Genomic DNA, 19,456 nt, shown 5'->3' with positions numbered 1-19,456 from the left:
GCCCGGAGCTGCCAGAGTGGCCCGACTGCCCGGAGCTGCCAGAGTGGCCCGACTGCCCAAAGCTGCCAGAGTGGCCCGACTGCCCGGAGCTGCCAGAGTGGCCCGACTGCCCGGAGCTGCCAGAGTGGCCCGACTGCCCGGAGCTGCCAGGGTGCCCCGCCTGTCCTCCGGGTCTGCCAGAGTGGCCCGACTGCCCGGGTCTGCCAGAGTGGCCGACTGCCCGGGTCTACCAGAGTGGCCCGACTGCCAGGATCTGCCAGAGTGGCCCGCCTGCCCGGATCTGCCAGGGTGCCCCGTCTGTCCTCCGGCCCAGCCCGAGTGGCCCGCCTGTCCTCCGGCCCAGCCCGAGTGGCCCGCCTGTCCTCCGGCCCAGCCCGAGTGTCCCGCCTGTCCTCCGGCCCAGCCCGAGTGGCCCGCCTGTCCTCCGGCCCAGCCCGAGTGGCCGCCTGTCCTCCGGCCCAGCCCGAGTGGTCCTCCTGTCCTCCGGCCCAGCCCGAGTGGCCCGCCTGTCCTCCGGCCCAGCCCGAGTGGCCCGCCTGTCCTCCGGCCCAGCCCGAGTGGCCCGCCTGTCCTCCGGCCCAGCCCGAGTTGCCCGCCTGTCCTCCGGCCCAGCCCGAGTGGCCCGCCTGTCCTCCGGCCCAGCCCGAGTGGCCCACCTGTCCTCCGGCCCAGCCCGAGTGGCCCGCATGTCCTCCGGCCCAGCCAGAGTGGTCCGTCTGCCAGGGTCAGCCCGAGTGGCCCGTCTGCCAGGGTCAGCCCGAGTGGCCCGTCTGCCCGGCGCAGCTATCGGCGCCACCGAAGTGGGCGACGCCGAAGGTGGAGCGAGGTCCACGTCCTGCACCTGAGCCACCTCCAGGAGAGGTGGGTTGGGGAGGGAGGGTGTAGCACAGTGCCGTCGTTGACGGCAGCCACCTTCCCTTCCCTCCCTTATTGTTTAGGGGGATATTTTTTGTTGTTTGGGGGTTTGTTTTTTCTTTTAGGTGCATTCCGGGGTCTGCACCTTGAGGGGGGGTACTGTCACGTCCTGACCAGCAGAGGGCGTAATGGTGTTAGTTTTGGTCAGGATGTGGCAGGGTTTTTGTGTGTGTGAATGGTTGTGTTGGTGATTGGACTCCCAATTGAAGGCAGGTGTGTTGAGTTGCCTTTGATTGGGAGTCCTCTATAGTAGTGTGTGTTTTTCTTTGGGGTTGTGGGTAGTTGTTTTCGCACTGCGTTTTGTATAGCCTGCAAAACTGTTGCTGTCTTGTTTATTGTTTTTTCCTGTGGATGCCTTACTCTTTTGAATTAAAATATGAGTATCCACATTCCCGCTGCGCCTTGGTCCATTCATGAAGACAACTGTGACACTATGCATAGATAATAACAGAGAGTAGTAGTAGCATAGAAGGGGGGGCCAATGCAAATAGTCTGGTTAGCCATTTGATTAGCTGTTCAGGAGTCTTATGGCTTGGGTGTAGAGGCTGTTTAGAAGCCTCTTGGACATACACTTCATACTCCGGTACCGCTTGCTGTGCGGTAGCAGAGAGAGCAGTCTATGACTAGGGAGGCTGGAACCTTTGACAATTTTTAGGGCCTTCCTCTGACACCGCCTGGTATAGAGGACCTGGATGGCAGGAAGCTTGGCCCCGGTGATGTACTGGGCCGTACGCACTACCCTCTGTGGTGCCTTGCGGTTGGAGGCCGAGCAGTTGCCATACCAGACAGTGATGCAACCCGTCAGGATGCTCTCAATGGTGCAGCTGTAAAACCTTTTGAGGATCTGATGACCCATGCCAAATCTTTTCAGTCTCCTGAGGGGAATAGCTTTTGTCATGGCGTCTTCATGACTGTCTTGGTGTGCTTGGACCATGATAGTTTGTTGGTGATGTGGACGCCAAGGAACTAGAATCTCTCAACCTGCTCCACTACAGCCCCGTCGATGAGAATGGGGGTTGTGTCTGTCCTCCTTTTCCTGTTGTCCACAATCATCTCCTTCATCTTGATCACGTTGAGGAAGAGGTTGTTGTCCTAGCACCACATGGTCAGATCTCTGACCTCCTCCCTATAGGCTGTCTCATCGTTGTTGGTGATCAGGCCTACCACTGTTGTCATCAGCAAACTTAATGATGGTGTTGGAGTCACGCCTGGCCATGCAGTTATGAGTGAAAAGGGAGTACAGGAGGGGACTGAGCAAGCACTCCTGAGGGACCCCCGTGTTGAGGATCAGCGTGGTGGATGTGTTGTTACCTACCCTTACCACCTGGGGGCGGCCCATCAGGAAGTCGAGGATCCAGTTGCAGAGGGCAGTGTTTAGTCCTAGGGTCCTTAGCTTAGTTTTGAGCTTTGAGGTCACTATGGTGTTGAATGCTGAGCTGAAGTCAATGAATAGCATTCTCACGTAGGTGTTCCTTTTGTCCAGTTGGGAAAGGGCAGTGTGGAGTGCAATAGAGATTGCATCATCTGTGGATCTGTTGGTGTGGTATGCAAATTGGAGTGGGTCTAGGGTTTCTGGGATAATGGTGTTGATGTGAGCCATGACCAGCCTTTCAAAGCATTTCATGGCTACAGACATGAGTGCTACGGGTCGGTAGTCATTTAGGCAGGTTACCTTAGTGTTCTTGGGCACAGGGACTATGGTGGTCTCCTTGAAACATGTTGGTATTACAGACTCAGACAGGGAGAGGTTGAAAATGTCAGTGAAGACACTTGCCAGTTGGTCAGCGCATGCTCGGTGTACACGTCCTGGTAATCCGCCTGGCTCTGCGGCCTTGTGAATGTAAGACCTGTTTAAACTCTATGGGCTAGGTGGGACGCTAGCGTGCCACCCGTGGTGCACTCCATCAACAGCAGGTGCATTTCAAGAGCGGCAAATTTGAATCCAAATAAATGTCAAAATTCTAATTTTTCAAACATACAACTATTTTACACCCTTTGAAAGATAAACATCTCCTTAATCTAACCACGTTTTACGATTTCAAAAAGGTTTTACGGCGAAAGCATAAATTTAGAGTATGTTAGGACAGTACATTTACAAGAGTTGTGTGTAATGTTTTGTCAAGTCAAAGACAGGGTCACCAAAACCATAAAACCAGCTAAAATGATGCACTAACCTTTTACAATCTCCATCAGATGACACTCCTAGGACATTATGTTAGACAATGCATGCATTTTTAGTTCTATCAAGTTCATATTTATATCCAAAAACAGCGTTTTACTATGGCATTGATGTTGACGAAATCGTTTTTTTCCAATAACCGGCAGTCAAGTCAGCGTCACAAATTAAATAATTAAAATTAGAAAACATTGGTAAAATATTATATTGTCATTTAAAGAATTATAGATTTACATCTCTTGAACGCAATCAACTTGCCAGATTTAAAAATAACCTTACTGGGAAATCACACTTTGCAATAATCTGAGCACTGCGCCCAGAAAAATACGCGTTGCGATACAGACTAGACGTCATGTTGGGGAGATCTAAAATCGAAAATACTATGTAAATAATCCATTACCTTTGATTCTCTTCATCAGATGTCACTTCCAGGTATCACAGGTCCATAACGAATGTAGTTTTGTTCAAAAAAGCTCATCATTTATGTCCAAAAATCTCCGTCTTGTTAGCACATGATCTAAGCCAGCCGGACTTCTCGTCATGAACGAGGGGAAAAAATATATTTCCGTTCGTTCAAACATGTCAAACGTTGTATAGCATAAATCATTAGGGCCTTTTTTAACCAGAACATGAATAATATTCAAGGTGGACGAATGCATACTCTTTTATAACGTATTGGAACGAGGGTACCCAACATGAACTCGCGCGCCAGGTGTCTAATGGGACATCATCGTTCCATGGCTCTTGTTCGGTCAGATCTCCCTCCAGAAGACTCAAAACACTTTGTAAAGGCTGGTGACATCTAGTGGAAGCAATAGGAAGTGCCAAAATATTCCTCAGCCCCTGTGTTTTTCAATGGGATAGGTTTAAAGTCAATACAACACATCAGGTATCCACTTCCTGTCAGAAAATGTCTCAGGGTTTTGCCTGCCAAATGAGTTCTGTTATACTCACAGACACCATTCAAACAGTTTTAGAAACTTTAGAGTGTTTTCTATCCATATATAATAAGTATATGCATATTCTAGTTACTGGGTAGGATTAGTAACCAGATTAAATCGGGTACATTTTTTTATCCAGACGTGCAAATGCTGCCCCCTAGCCCTAACAGGTTAAAGGTCTTACTCACATCGGCTGTGGAGAGCATGATCACACAGTCATCCTGAACAGCTGATGCTCTCATGCATGTTTCAGTGTTACTTGCCTCGAAGCGAGCATTGAAGTTATTTAGCCCATCTGGTAGGCTCATGTCACTGGGCAGCTCTCAGCTGTGCTTCCCTTTGTAGTCTGTAATATTTTGCAAGCCCTGCCACTTCTGACGAGCGTCGGAGCCGGTGTAGTATGATTCGATCTTAGCCCTGTGTTGCCGCTTTCCCGGTTGGATGGTTCGTCGGAGGGCATAGAGGGATTTCTTATAAGCTTCCGGGTTAGAGTCCCGCTGCTTGAAAGCGGCAGTTCTACCCTGGTTAAGCTTAAGATTGGGAGAAGAGAAGCTGATCCTCGGTCTGTACCTAAGAGAAACTTGTGAAATACAATGTGTTGAAAAGGAAAAGAGAATTTATGTTTTTGTAGAGCTAGTAAACAACACAGTGATGACCATGGAACAGTGATGCTAATATTCTGATGATGACCATGGAACAGTGATGCTAATATTCTAATGATGACCATGGAACAGTGATGCTAATATTCTAATGATGACCATGGAACAGTGATGCTAATATTCAATTGATGACCATGAGGCAGTGATGCTAATATTCTAATGCATTTTAATTTAAGTTGATTTGACGATGTGGTTAAACACATTTTGAAAGATCTGAAGTAGTTTTTTTCTATATAGTTAATATTATGTTCCTGGGCAGTTTTATGGTAAAGTGTTTCAATTATTTTCAATTCCATCTAAATCTGTAAGTTTATAGACATGCAGTAAAACAAACGTGTTTAGAAAGAGTCCATTCACTGTGCAAGGTTTTTTTTATTTCTCTGGAGCTCTCTCTGGTCGTCGAGTCCTTCCAAAAGACTGATTAAAACAGCATGCATTTGGAAAAACCTGGCTCAAACATTCAATTCTTATGGAGTGTCTTACAGTACACCCCAACAGTCTCTCTGTCTCGCTCTCTCTCTCTTTATTCTCTATCTCTTTATTCTCTCTCTTTATTTTCTCACTCTCTCTCTCCACCCTTGCTCTCTTTCTAATGCATTACCCAACAACCTTAAGTCAAGCACCGCATGTCCACAGGGGATAACCGTGGACATGCGGTGAGGTAGTCTGTTTGCTGGACTTCACAACCTCCACAGTCTCCACATCAAGGGACACTCTCTTAGTTGGAACCGACTGGGTCTCTGATGCTGTGCTGTTTCCTGTGGTTCAGGCACTGCGAGAAGTAAAACCGCCCTGACCGGGGTCAGCTATTTCCAAAGCAGCCAATTTGGGCATCAAAAGTCATTTTCAGAGAAGTGAAGAGAAGTGTGTGTTCACCTTGCCTGCCTGCTACATTTTAATTGTTTGTTTGCTCCTCTTTAAATTAAAAAAATATATATTTTAGGGTAGAGACGGTTTGAATTATGGGTTTGAATAAAGGTTGTGATTTAAGGGGAACAGTCAGAGTGGGAATTGAACACGACAACCTGCGTTTACAGTTTGAGCGCACAATGCAATAAAGGTCTAGGCATGTTGGTGGAGACTGTGGTATGCTTACGTTCAATGGAAGTGATAGGGGCAAGTGATAGGGAACCATCTAACATCAAGTTGTCCTGAACTTCCTCTTAACTTCTTGGGGCTATGTGGGACGCTAGCGTGCCACCCGTGGTGCACCCTATCAACAGCAGGTGCATTTCAAGAGCGGCAAATTTGAAACCAAATAAATGTCAAAATTCAAATTTTTCAAACATACAACTATCTTACACCCTTTGAAAGATAAACATCTCCTTAATCTAACCACGTTGTCCGATTTCAAAAAGGTTTTACGGCGAAAGCATAAAGTTAGATTATGTTAGGAGAGTACATTGACAATAGCTGTGTGTAATGTTTTGTCAATTCAAAGACAGGCGTCACCAAAACCATAAAACCAGCTAAAATGATGCACTAACCTTTTACAATCTCCATCAGATGACACTCCTAGGACATTATGTTAGACAATGCATGCATTTTTAGTTCTATCAAGTTCATATTTATATCCAAAAACAGCGTTTTACTATGGCATTGATGTTGAGGAAATCGTTTCCCTCCAATAACCGGCAGTCAAGTCAGCACCACAAATTAAATAATTAAAATTAGAAAACATTGGTAAAATATTATATTGTCATTTAAAGAATTATAGATTTACATCTCTTGAACGCAATCAACTTGCCAGATTTAAAAATAACCTTACTGGGAAATCACACTTTGCAATAATATGAGCACTGCGCCCAGAAAAATATGCTTTGCTATACAGACAAATGGCCATGTTGGAGAGATCTAAAATCGAAAATACTATGTAAATAATCCATTACCTTTGATTCTCTTCATCAGATGTCACTTCCAGGAATCCCAGGTCCATAACGAATGTAGTTTTGTTCAAAAAAGCTCATCATTTATATCCAAAAAGCTCCGTGTTGTTAGCACATGATCTAAGCCAGCCGGACTTCTCGTCATGAACGAGGGGAAAAAATATATTTACGTTCGTTCAAACATGTCAAACGTTGTATAGCATAAATCATTAGTGCCTTTTTTAACCAGAACATGAATAATATTCAAGGTGGACGAATGCATTCTCTTTTATAACGTATTGGAACGAGGGTACCCAACATGAACTCGCGCGCCAGAGTCTAATCGGCCATCACCGTTCCATGGCTCTTGTTCGGTCAGATCTCACAGTAAAAGACTCAAAACACTTTGTAAAGGCTGGTGACATCTAGTGGAAGCAATAGGAAGTGCCAAAACATGAATCAACCCCTGTGTGTTTCAATGGCATAGGCTTAAAGGTAATTCAACACATCAGGTATCCACTTCCTGTCAGAAAATGTCTCAGGGTTTTGCCTGCCAAATGAGTTCTGTTATACTCACAGACACCATTCAAACAGTTTTAGAAACTTTAGGGTGTTTTCTATCCATATATAATAAGTATATGCATATTCTAGTTACTGGGTAGGATTAGTAACCAGATTAAATCGGGTACGATTTTTTTATCCAGCCGTGAAAATACTGCCCCCTAGCCCCAACAGGTTAAATTAATTCTACGTCCTGCTTGTTCCAGCAATGAAAGACTCTACCAAGAGGTCCATCAACAGCGACTGGAAGATCGAGCTTCCTGGAGAGTTCCAGCTTGCCGGCACTACAGTGCGCTACGTCCGGAGAGGACTCTGGGAGAAAATGTCCGCCAAGGGACCCACCAAGACCCCGCTGTACCTCATGGTAAACCTATCATGTAGAGAGAGATGGTGTGTGTGTGTGTGTTGGGGGGAGGAGTGTGTGTGTGTGTGTGTGTGTGTGTGCGTGTGCGTATCCCTATCATGCAAATGCATGTTGAGCTGATGCATTTACCCTCCTCAGTCTACTCCACATGACAGAGATCAGAGAGAGAGGAAGAGATAAAGAGCATGGAAATTGGGCTTCAAAGGGAGGAAGTTGGTGTTAGTTTAAATGTAATCGTTATTTAACTAGGCAAGTCAGTTAAGAACAAATTCTTATTTACAATGACAGCCTACCAGGGAACAATGGGTTAACTGCCTTGTTCAGGGGCAGAATGACAGATTTTTACCTTGTCAGTTTGGGGATTTGATCCAGCAACCTTTTGGGTTATTGGTCCAACGCTCTAACTACTAGGCTACCTGCCACCCCAAATGGCCCTCTGGAGGCATCATGTGATACAGATGTAGTATCTTAATTTGAGCCAGTTTGCTACAGTAGGGAAATAATCCTGCAGCAACAGGAAATGTCAGTTATTATGTGGATTATATAAAAACATTTGTAGGGATTGATACATTTTTGGTAAGGGAAAATCAAGTCTGAAATATCAAAGTGGAAATGTTTAAACTTCAGATGCCCTTTTAAACCTTAAATGCACAAGTTTTAAATTTCCTGATCAAATTAAGATCATACCACAGGAGGTTGGTGGCACCTTAATTGGGGAGGACGGGCTCGGGGAAATGGCTGGAGCTGTCACGCCCTGACCATAGAGAGCCCTTGGTTCTCTATGGTGTTGTAGGTCAGGGCGTGACTAGGGGGTGTTCTAGTCTTTTCATTTCTATGTTGGTGCTCTTAGTATGGTTCCCAATTAGAGGCAGCTGATGTTCGTTGTCTCTAATTGGGGATCATACTTAAGGGTTCGCTGTTCCCACCTGCTTTGTGGGATATTGTTTGTGTATGTGCAGGTAGCACTACGTTACTTTACGTTTCGTTGCTTGTTTATTGTTTTTGTTGGAAAGTTTCACTTAAATAAAGATGTGGAACTCAACACACGCTGCGCCTTGGTTCGTCCATTCAACCGAACGTGACAGGAGCAGAATAGGTGGAATGGTATCGAATACACCAAACACATGTTTTGATGGCATTCCATTCGCGCCGTTCCAGCCATTATTATGAGCCGACCTCCCTCAGCAGCCTACACTGGATCATACATCTTTACATCACTGGCAGGGATTATAGAGAATGAATGAATGCTCCCTCTCTCATTCTCTCTCCTCCATCTCTCTGTTTCTTTCTCTCTCTCTCTCTCTCTCTCTCTCTCTCTCTCTCTCTCTCTCTCTCTCTCTCTCTCTCTCTCTCTCTCTCTCTCTCTCTCTCTCTCAGTCTCTCTCTCTCTCTGTCTCTCTTTCGATTCAATTCTAAGGGCTTTACTGGCATGGGAAACCTGTTTACATTGCCAAAACAAGTGAAACAGATAATAAACAAAAGTGAAATAATCAATAAAAAATTAACAATAAACTTTACACTCACAAGTTTTAAAGGAATAGACACATTTCAAATGTCATATTATGGCTATGTACACTGTTATAATGATGTACAAATAGATAAAGTACAAAAGGGAAAATAAATAAATATAAATGGATTGTATTTACAATGGTGTTTGTTCTTCACTGGTTTCCCTTTTCTTGTGGCAACAGGTCACAAATCTTGCTGCTGCGATGGCACACTGGTATTTCGTTCAAATATTTTTTATTGAACAAATACACAAGAATGGTGTATAGGTATAAAAGACAAGTTTACAGTTCTTATCTAAACATAAGAGAACAGACATTAACCAAAAGACCCAGAGTTCTGGGCACAAAACAAATATTACAAAACAAGACATACAAAACAAGGACAGGTAGAAAGAAAAAAGGGTCGATGTAGCCCCCCCACTTATACCCCACTTTATCCCCCCCTTATTCCACCCTATTCCCCTCCCAACTGCTCGGGTGGCGGGGCCAGCACATGCTGCCCAAAGGTAGATTACCATATGACAATTGAGAGTGCGTTAAAAAGTGCAAATTCACAGCGCCGCCTGGTCCAAGTAAGAGAGGAAAGGCTGCCAGATTTGATCAAATGTTGATAATTTATTGTTCAGAATATATCTAATTCTTTCTAAGTGTACAGTGTTTGCCAATTCGCTGAGCCATAATTTGGTAGAGAGCGCTTCCCTCTTTTCCCAAAACAACAAGATACATTTTTTTGCCGAAATGAGACTGTAAGAGATTAGTTGTTTTTGGGAGTTGGTTAATCCGTTTAGGGAATCGGACACTCCCAGGATTATCAGAAGCGGGTCTGGGTCTATTGAAGTCTCCAGAACTTCAGAGAGGACCCCAAAAATTCCACACCAATACCCATACAAGTTAGAGCATAGGGCAAAGCAGTGGAGTAGTGTACCCTGCTCAGCCTGACATTTATCACACATAGGGGATGTACCAGGAAATATCCTATGCAGTTTGGTTTTGGAATAGTGTAATCTGTGTAATACCTTGAATTGTATGAGACGATGTCTGGAGTTAATGGAGCATGTGTGTATATACTCCAAGCTGTCCTCCCAGTCTGCCACCGAAATATCAGTCCCTTGTTCTTCCTCCCATTTTGCCTTAATGGCATCAGTAGAGGGTGCGCTAACAGATTGAAAAGCGTCATATATACGAGATATCAGTTTGTCTGAGGTGGCGCATATTTTTATGCATCCGTCAAACATGGAAGGTTTAGCATTCCCAAATGTTGGGAGGTGTTTTCTAACATAGTCTCTAATCTGTAGGTATCTGAAAAAGTTACTTCTGGGAAGATTATAAGTTTCCCTCAGCGATTCAAAGGAAGCAAAGGTTCCCCCTATATATAAATTCCCTATGGTACTTATCCCCAACTCTCCCCACCGCTCAAAGGTGTTATCAAGGTTAGAGGGGGCAAAGGAGGGATTCCTGGCAACAGGAAGCATGAATGATATTGGTCTAAGCTCAAAGTGGACTTTAATTTGCTTCCAGATTCGAACTGTGCTATGTATAATAGGATTGTTACGGTAAAGTGACATCTCCAGATTGACAGGTGACAAAATCACAGCACCAATAGAGAAGGGGTGGCACTCCTCTCGCTCCATACTAAGCCAGCTGGGTGGCGGGTGTGCGTCATCCAGCAAAAACGTAACAGCGCGGAGGTTGGCGGCCCAGTAGTAAAATATAAAGTTTGGGAGAGACAATCCTCCTTCCATCTTGGATTTACAGAGGTGTTTTTTTTACCTATCCTGTGTGTTTTATAATCCCAGATGAAAGGATTGATAATAGAGTCCAGTTGTTTATGAAAGGTTTTAGGTATGAATATTGGGATGTTCTGGTATAGGTAGAGCAGTTGTGGGAGGAAGACCATTTTAATGGCATTAATTCTTCCGAGCAGAGAAATTGGGAGAGTTCTCCAAAATTGTATGTTTGCCTTAAGTTTTTGCATCAGAGAGGGGAAATTCTCTTTAAATAGTAAGGAGTATCGTTTGGTAACTACAATTCCAAGGTAGGTACATTTATCTGAAGATAGCTTAACTGGAAGATGTTCTAGCCAGGAGGTGTTTTGCAACCGTATGGGCATTAATTCACTCTTGTTCCAATTTATCCTGTATCCCGAGAAGGTACCAAACAAATTAATCACCTCCAGAATAGCTGGAATACTATCTTGGGGTTCTGTTACATAGAGGACAATGTCATCTGCGTATAGGGAAATCTTATTTAGAGTATCTTTAGTATTATAGCCTTGTATTGCTGCATGAGATCTGATCGCTTGAGCGAGAGGTTCAATAATTAGGGCGAAGAGCATAGGCGACAGCGCACAACCCTGCCTTGTCCCTCTGTAAAGGTTAAATCGGGGCGACAATGATTGATTAGTGAGTATTCTCGCACAGGGGTTCCTATATAAAAGCTGGATCCACTTTATGAACCCATCTCCAATATAAAGTTTCTGTAGGACCTTGAATAGATAGGGCCACTCAACTTGGTCAAAGGCCTTTTCAGCATCAAGAGATATAACGGCAAGGTCCACGTTAGGTAACCTCTGAGAATACATAATGTTGAATAGGCGCCTGAGATTGAAGAATGAGTTTCTGTTAGGGATAAAGTCGGTCTGGTCTGAATGGACCAATTTGCCAATTAAAGTGCTAAGCCTGTTAGCCAAAGTTTTTGCTAAAATCTTTTGGTCTGTATTAAGGAGGGATATTGGTCTGTATGACCCTACCTCTTCCGGATCCTTACCCTTCTTATGTATAACTGTAATAAACGTCTCATCCAAAGTGGATGGGAGCACTCCATCCTCGTTGGTCTGAACCAACATTTTGTGTAGGTAGGGAGAGAGCATGTTGCTGAATGTTTTGTAGAATTCACCCTGGTATCCATCTGGGCCCGGGGTCTTGCCACTCTTTAGAGATTTTATTGTTTCTCTAATTTCTTCAAGAGATATTTCCTTATTCAGGAAGTTAGAGTCTTCCTGGTTCAGGGCAGGAAGATTACAGTCCTCCAAAAAGTTTTGCATAATTAAGGGGTTGGGATCCGCTTTAGATGTATATAAAGTCTCATAAAACTGACGGAATCTGTCATTTATGTCTTTGGGGGAAGAGAGTAATTCCCCAGATGCAGATTTAACTTTGTGAATCATTCGGTCACTCACATTCTTACGAAGTTGTCTGGCGAGTAGTTTGTGTGGTTTGTCACCAAACTCAAAATATTTTTGCTTGGCATAGAGAAAAGATTTAGCAATTTTAGCAGAGAGGATCTGATTGTATTTAAATTTTAAAGACATCATTTTTTTATGTTTCTCCCTAGATGGGTGTCTAGCATTCTACCTATCCAGTAAGTGAATTTGTCCCTCCAGTTCTACCAATTCTCTTCTGTTTTGCCTACTCCTGGCAGTCTGAAAGGAGATGATACAGCCTCTCAAATAAGCCTTCAGCGTTTCCCACAGTAATGCTGGGGAAGTCTCTGTGTTGTCGTTGGTATCAAAGAAAAATGTAATTTGGTCTTTAAGATGTTCACAGAATGTTGGTTCTGTGAGGAGCTGAGGATTCAACCTCCAGACCCTCTCGTTTGGTACGATGTCACCCAATCTCAGGGAGAAGGTGAGTGGACTGTGGTCAGAGATTATAATATCATGATATCTCACATTACAGGTATAGGGGAGTAGTTTAGCATCAACCAAAAAGTAGTCAATTCGAGTATAAACATTGTGAACATGAGAGTAAAAGGAGTATTCTCTACCCGTAGGGTTAGAGATCCTCCATATATCAAATAAGTTCGAATTTTTTATGTAGGTATTCAAGAATTCGCTTGAATAGGAGGTAGGGGTTCGCCGGGTAGAGGATCTATCCAAATATTGGTCTAGTACACAGTTGAGGTCCCCTCCAATGACCAGGTTAGTATGGGAGATATCTGGAATCAGGGCAAGGACTCTTTTGAAAAAAGAGGGGTTATCAATGTTTGGCCCATAGATATTTAGTAGAGTTACAGAAGTAGAGTGGATCTCTCCTATTACGATCACATAACGACCCTCTTTGTCCACAATAGTGGTTTTATGTTGAAAGGGAATTCCTTTCCGTACCAGAATCGCTGTGCCTCTCGTTTTGGCAGAGAAGTTAGAGTGATACACTTGCCCCACCCACTTACATTTAAGTCTGTTATGAGAATTGTTTTTCAGATGGGTTTCTTGCAAAAATATAATATCAGACGAGAGTGCTTTCAAGTGGGCTAGGACCTTGCCTCTCTTAATTGGTTCATTTAAACCCTTGACATTCCAGGAAGTGAATGTAAGCCCTGCCCTCCTCTCATTTGTAGTTCCTATGGTGGCCTGCATAGCATGTAAGTTACTAAAAAGGTAAGAAAGCGCACCAAACCATCACGATCAGCATATGTAGCACCTACACCCGAGCAGTATCCAACCCACCCCTCCCCCCCTGCAAGCACCTTTACTCTCCACCCTGTTCCCCTACTTTCCCCAACATTTACCCCTCCCATCAACCTACATTTAACAGGCATACACAAAAAGGAGAGAAAAAAACATGAAAATAAAAATAATAAACACATTGTCTGGCCGATGCCAAAAAAGCACGGCACGACCTCGAACAAGAGGTAAAACAAAATAAAATCCCAACTGTACGTTCACCTCTCATTATCCTAGAACTTCTACTAACATCTGAACTGAGGAGGCTCCCGCGATTAAAGTGTTCAGATAGCATCTATTAAACCTAAACAGAATAAGTTGCAACTTAAACATATTGTGCACTTAAGCTTTATCTTGGGTCAATCCCTGAGATAAGCAAGATGTAGCGTCACAAGATTACATTGCTAAGCAATGCCGGTCTAAACCTAAACCATCCGCAACCGACAGACAGCAGTACAATTACATATTGTGGGTTAGGAGATGGGAACAAGAATTTTGATAAATTGAACGTAGCCCCCAATCAAAAAAATAAATAATAATACACTTTTTTTTTTTTAAATACTTTTTTTTTTTTTCTAAATAAAAATAAATAAAAAAATTAACAAATTATCTTTTTAATAACTAAAAAACAATAGTGATATATATACATACATACATACATACATACATACATACATACATACATACATACATACATACATCCATACATACACGTGCACACACATCCACGTATATACACACACATGTGCATACCTACCTACACACACCCACGCGCAAGTATATACACGTATACCCACATACATACACACGTGCATACACACACACACACACACACACACACACACACACACACACACACACACACACACACACTTACGCACATACACATCTACGTACACATACATACACACACATCCCAAAAAATATACTTATAAAAATAAATATTTTTAAAATATATACAGATACACACACACACACACACACACACACATCTAAATACACACCCCAGAATAGTAATCTACACTAATTTAAAATATACACATACCTAATACTAAAACGCTAAGAGAAAATAATAATAAAGTACACATAGTAATTATATGTACGCATACCTACACAGACACAAGCACCACGGAGGTCTGGTGGGAATCTAATCGTGAGAGCTGGCCAGGCTATGACAAAGGCAGAACAGCACAAAACATCAACTTGCTATCTAGGTGTCTGCGTCTGCCCCTTCCCAGCCATCACCCCCAGACCCCCGCAAGCAATAAATAACTGGTATGGTAATAGGAATAATGTAAGAATTGAAAAATAAATAACGAAACAAAACAAAAATGGGGGAATATAAGTATATCCATCCGAAAGTGTCAATGATCAGACCTGGAAGGCCTCCCAAACAGGCACCACCCCGAACCCAGTCGGAATTAAAGTGAAATTGACGTTAAATGAGAGCTCTGACCGCCCTCCATTGGTCAGCTCAGCGTGTTACATGTTCGGCAAGCCTTGTTGAGACCGTTTAGTACGGTTTCACCCGTTATGGTATAGTATGGGTTCGAGTCCATGAGCAGACCCTAACACACAATGACAAGGCACTCTAACCTGTACGGGGGATTGGCGTATATTCCCGGATAAACTTCTCTGTGTCCAAAACCGAGGAGAGCCAAATCTTCTCTCCGGAAGGCGGGGTAATTCTTAGTCTTGCAGGGAAGAGCAAGGCTGGGCGAAGATGGAGTTTGTAGAGTTTGGTCATGACATCTCTGTAGCCGGCGCGGTGCTTTGCCACATCGGACGCATAATCCTCATAGACACGGAAGGGGTGCCCTTTAAGTAACAGGTTCCTCGCGCAGGATAAGATCCTTGGTCTTGAAACTGTGACAACAGATGATTACTGGGCGAGGACGTTGGCCAGGACCAGGCACTGGGACAAGGGCGCGATGTGCACGGTCCAGTTGGGGATCTGAAGCCAAAACATCCGATCCCATTGCATCCTTCAATAGCTTGGCGAAGAAGTCGGTGGGGCGAGAGCCAGCCTCTACCCCCTCTGCCAGACCAACAACGCGAAGGTTATGACGTCTGGATCGGCCCTCCAGGTCGACCACTTTCACAGAAAGCCTCTGCACACTATCCTGCAATGACGTGCATAGCTTCTCCAACTCATCAATCCTACCAGCGTTGAATTCAGAAGCTTTCTCAAGGTCCACAATACTCTGGCCCTGCGAGGCGACCGTTCGAATGGTGCTCTCAATTTTAGTGTCCAGTTCAGCAATAGTAGCCTTAAGATCCTCAGCTATAGCAACACGTAGTTCTCCCAAAGCCCGGGTAAGTTCTGTAAGTGTCACGTTGTTACCTGTGCCATCCGCCATGTCTGTCTCGTTGTTTGGCGGGGAGTAGGCCTCCGAAGTGGATTTATTGTCCTTTGGTCGCTTATTACTCGGCATTTTCACATAGAAAGTTACAATATTGTATTAGAAAGAAACGTTTGTTGTAAAAAGTGCTATAAAGTAGGTTAGGTTAGATTATTTCGCAAAAAAGTTGCAGGAGCCTCTCACACACAGCCGTTCACTCCAACATGCTAGCTCCGCCCCCTCACACTGTGGTATTTCACCCAGTAGATATGGGAGTTTATCAAATTTGATTTGTTTTGGAATTCTTTGTGGGTCTCTGTCATCTGAGGGAAATATGTGTCTCTAATATGGTCATACATTTGGCAGGGGGTTAGGAAGTGCAGCTCAGTTTCCACCTCATTTTTGTGGGCAGTGTGCACATAGCCTGTCTTCTCTTGAGAGCCAGGTCTGCCTATGGCGGCCTCTGCTAGGCCATGCTCACTGAGTCTGTCCATAGTCAAAGCTTTCCTTCATTTTCGGTCGGTCACGGTGGTCATGTATTCTACCACTGTATTCTCTGTTGAGGGCCAAAATAGCATTCCAGTTTTTTGTTAATTATTTCCAATGTGTCTAGTAATTATCTCTTGGTTTTATCATGATTTGGTTGGTTCTAATTGTGTTTCTGTTGCTGTCCTGGGGCTCTGTGGGGTCTGTTTGTGAATAGAGCCCTAAGACCAGCTTGCTTTGTGGACTTTTCTCTAGGCTAATCTCTCTGTAGGTAATGGCTTTGTTTTGGAAGGTTTGGGAATCCCTTCCTTGTAAGTGGTTGTAGAATTTAACGTCTCTTTTCTGGATTTTGATCATTAGCGGGTATCGGCCTAATTTATCTCTGTATGCATTATTTGGTGTTTTGTGTACACAGAGGATGTTTTTGCAGAATTCTGCATGCAGTCTCAATTTGGTGTTTGTCCCATTTTGTGAATTCTTGGTTGATGAGCGGACCCCAGACCTCACAACCATAAAGGGCAATGGGTTCTATAACTGATTCAAGTATTTTTTGCCAGATCCTAATTGGTATGTGAAATGTTATGTTCCTTTTGATGGCATAGAATGCCCTTCTTGCCTTGTCTCAGATCGTTCACAGCTTTGTGGAAGTTACCAGTGGTGCTGATGTTTAGGCCGAGGTAGGTATAGTTTTTTGTGTGCTTTAGGGCAACGGTGTCTAGATGGAATTTGTATTTGTGGTCCTGGCAACTGGACCTTTTTTGGAACGCCGTTATTTTTGTCTTAGTGAGATTTACTGTCAGTGGCCAGGTCTGACAGAAACTGTGCAGAATATCTAGGTGCTGCTGTAGGCCCTCCTTGGTTGGGGACAGAAGCACCAGACCATCAGCCAACAGTAAACATTTGACTTCCGATTCGAGTAGGGTGAGGCCGGGTTGTGTAGACTGTTCTCGTGCCCTCGCCAATTAATTAATATATCTGTTGAAGATGGTGGGGCTCAAGCTACATCCCTGTCTCGCCCCACGGCCCTGTGGGAAGAAATGTTTGAGTTTTTTGCCAATTTTAACTGCACACTTTTGTTTGTGTGCATGGATTTTATAATGTCTTATGTTTTTCCCCCAACACCGCTTTCCATCAATTTGTAGCAGACCCTCATGCCAAATTGAGTCAAAAGCTTTTTTGAAATCAACAAAGCATGACAAGCCTTTGTTTTGGTTTGTTTTTTGTTTGTCAATTAGGGTGTGCAGGGTGAATACATGGTCTGTCATAGGGTAATTTGGTATAAAGCCAATTTGACATTTGCTCAGTATGTTGTTTTCACTGATGAAATGTACAAGTCTGCTGTTAATTATAATGCAGAGGATTTTCCCAAGGTTGCTGTTGACGCATATCCCACGGTAGTTATTCCAAATATTAGGGAAGATGCCAGAGCTGAGGATGATGTTAAAGAGTTTAGGTATAGCTAATAGAAATTTGTGGTCTGTATATTGTCTGTATATTGTCCTGTAGTTCTGTAACAGGCGTCGTAAGGAGTAGACCAAGGCGCAGCGTGGTTAGTGCTCATCATGAATTTATTAGATCTGACCACTGAAACAAAGAAACAGAAACCGACAGCCAAACAGTTCTGTCAGGTAAGAATTACTAAACAGAAATAAACCACCCACAAACACAATGAAAAGAAATCATTAGAGGCAACGAGATTCAGCTTCCTCCAATTAGAGACCAACCCCAAACAATTCCAACATAGAAATAGATACCCTAGAATAAACATAGAAATAGAAGAACATAGAACATAACCCAAAAACCCCAAAACACACAAACAAACACCCCCTGCCATGCCCTGACCAAACTACAATAACAAATAACCCCTTTTACTGGTCAGGACGTGACAAGTTCATTCAATGTAATTGGAGAATCCAGTGGGTTCTGGTAGTCTTTAATAGCTGATTCTAATATTTGTAATTGATCATGTATATGTTTTTGCTGTTTGTTATGGAGCCAAAAAGATTAGAGAAGTGGTACATCTCCATTTTGGATAGATAACTTTGTGTTGTTGTTTGTTTAGTGTGTTCCAATTTCCCCAGAAGTGGTTAGAGTCTATGGATTCTTCAATTACATGGAGCTGATTTCTGATGTGCTGTTCCTTCTTTCCCTGTAGTGTATTTCTGTATTGTTTTAGTGATTCACCATAGTGAAGGCATAGACTCAGGTTTTCTTGGTCTCTATGTTTTTGGTTAGATAGGTTTCTCAATTTCTTTCTTAGGGTTTTGCATTCTTCATCAAACCATTTGTTATTGTTGTTAATTTTTCTAGGTTGTCTGCTTGAAATTGTGAGATTTGATAGGGAAGCTGAAAGGTCAAATATACTGTTTAGGCTTTCTACTGCCAAGTTTACACCTTCACTATTACAGTGAAATGTTTTGTCCAGGAAGTTGTCTAAAAGGGATTGAATTTGTTGTTGCCTAATTGTTTTTTGGTAGGTTCAACACTACTTTCCTTCAATCTTCCTTTGGCTTTGATGATTCATGATTGAGTATTGCTCTGTTCAAGTAGACTGTGATTTTGCTGTGATGTGATAGGGATGTTAGTGGGCTGACTGTGAACGCTCTGAGAGACTCTGGATTGAGGTCAGTGATAAAGTAGTCTACAGTACTACTGCCAAGGGATGAGCTGTACCATAGGAGTCTCCTCGAAGCCTACCAATGACTATATACAGACCCAGTGTGTTACAGAGCTGCAGGAGTCGTGACCCGTTTTCTTGGTTGTTTTGTCATAGTTGTGTCTAGGGGGGTATATTTGGGAAGAAATACTATCAGCTCCAGGTGGGTGTTTGTCCCCCTGTGTGCTGAGGGTGTCAGGTTCTTGTCCAGTTCTGGCATTTAGGTCGCCACAGACTAGTACATGTCCCTGGGCCTGGAAATGGTTGATCTCCCCCTCTAGGATGGAGAAACTGTCCTCGTTAAAGTATGGGGATTCTATTGGGGGGATATAGATAGCACACATGAGGACATTTTTCTGTGTTGAGATGTATAGCCAGATGTAAAATGTTCCTGTTTTGACTAATTTAATAGAGTGGGTTAGGTCTGCTCTATACCAAATTAGTATACCTCCTGAGTCTCTTCCCTGTTTCACAGCAGGTAGTTTGGTGGATGGGACTACCAGCTCTCTGTAAACTGGAGGGCAACCAGTGGGTCTGTC

At 43.5% G+C, this 19,456-nt stretch overlaps 1 protein-coding gene across 1 annotated transcript in view; it reads left to right on the top strand.

The window, feature by feature from the left end:
- The window catches only part of LOC145864265 (A disintegrin and metalloproteinase with thrombospondin motifs 17), a 67,182-nt gene that overhangs the window by 10,717 nt on the left and 37,009 nt on the right, over positions 1-19,456 (top strand). Inside the window, exon 3 of the mRNA XM_082969690.1 lies at positions 7,324-7,481. Coding sequence (XP_082825816.1) covers positions 7,324-7,481 — 158 coding nt within the window. The remainder of the gene's footprint in view (positions 1-7,323; positions 7,482-19,456) is intronic.

The sequence above is a fragment of the Salmo salar genome, chromosome 26, assembly GCF_965601325.2.
Source record: "Salmo salar chromosome 26, fSalSal1, whole genome shotgun sequence".
NCBI classification, from domain to species: domain Eukaryota; kingdom Metazoa; phylum Chordata; class Actinopteri; order Salmoniformes; family Salmonidae; genus Salmo; species Salmo salar.
Note: the sequence above shows the minus strand (reverse complement) of the source record. Positions and strands in the feature narration are given on the sequence as shown.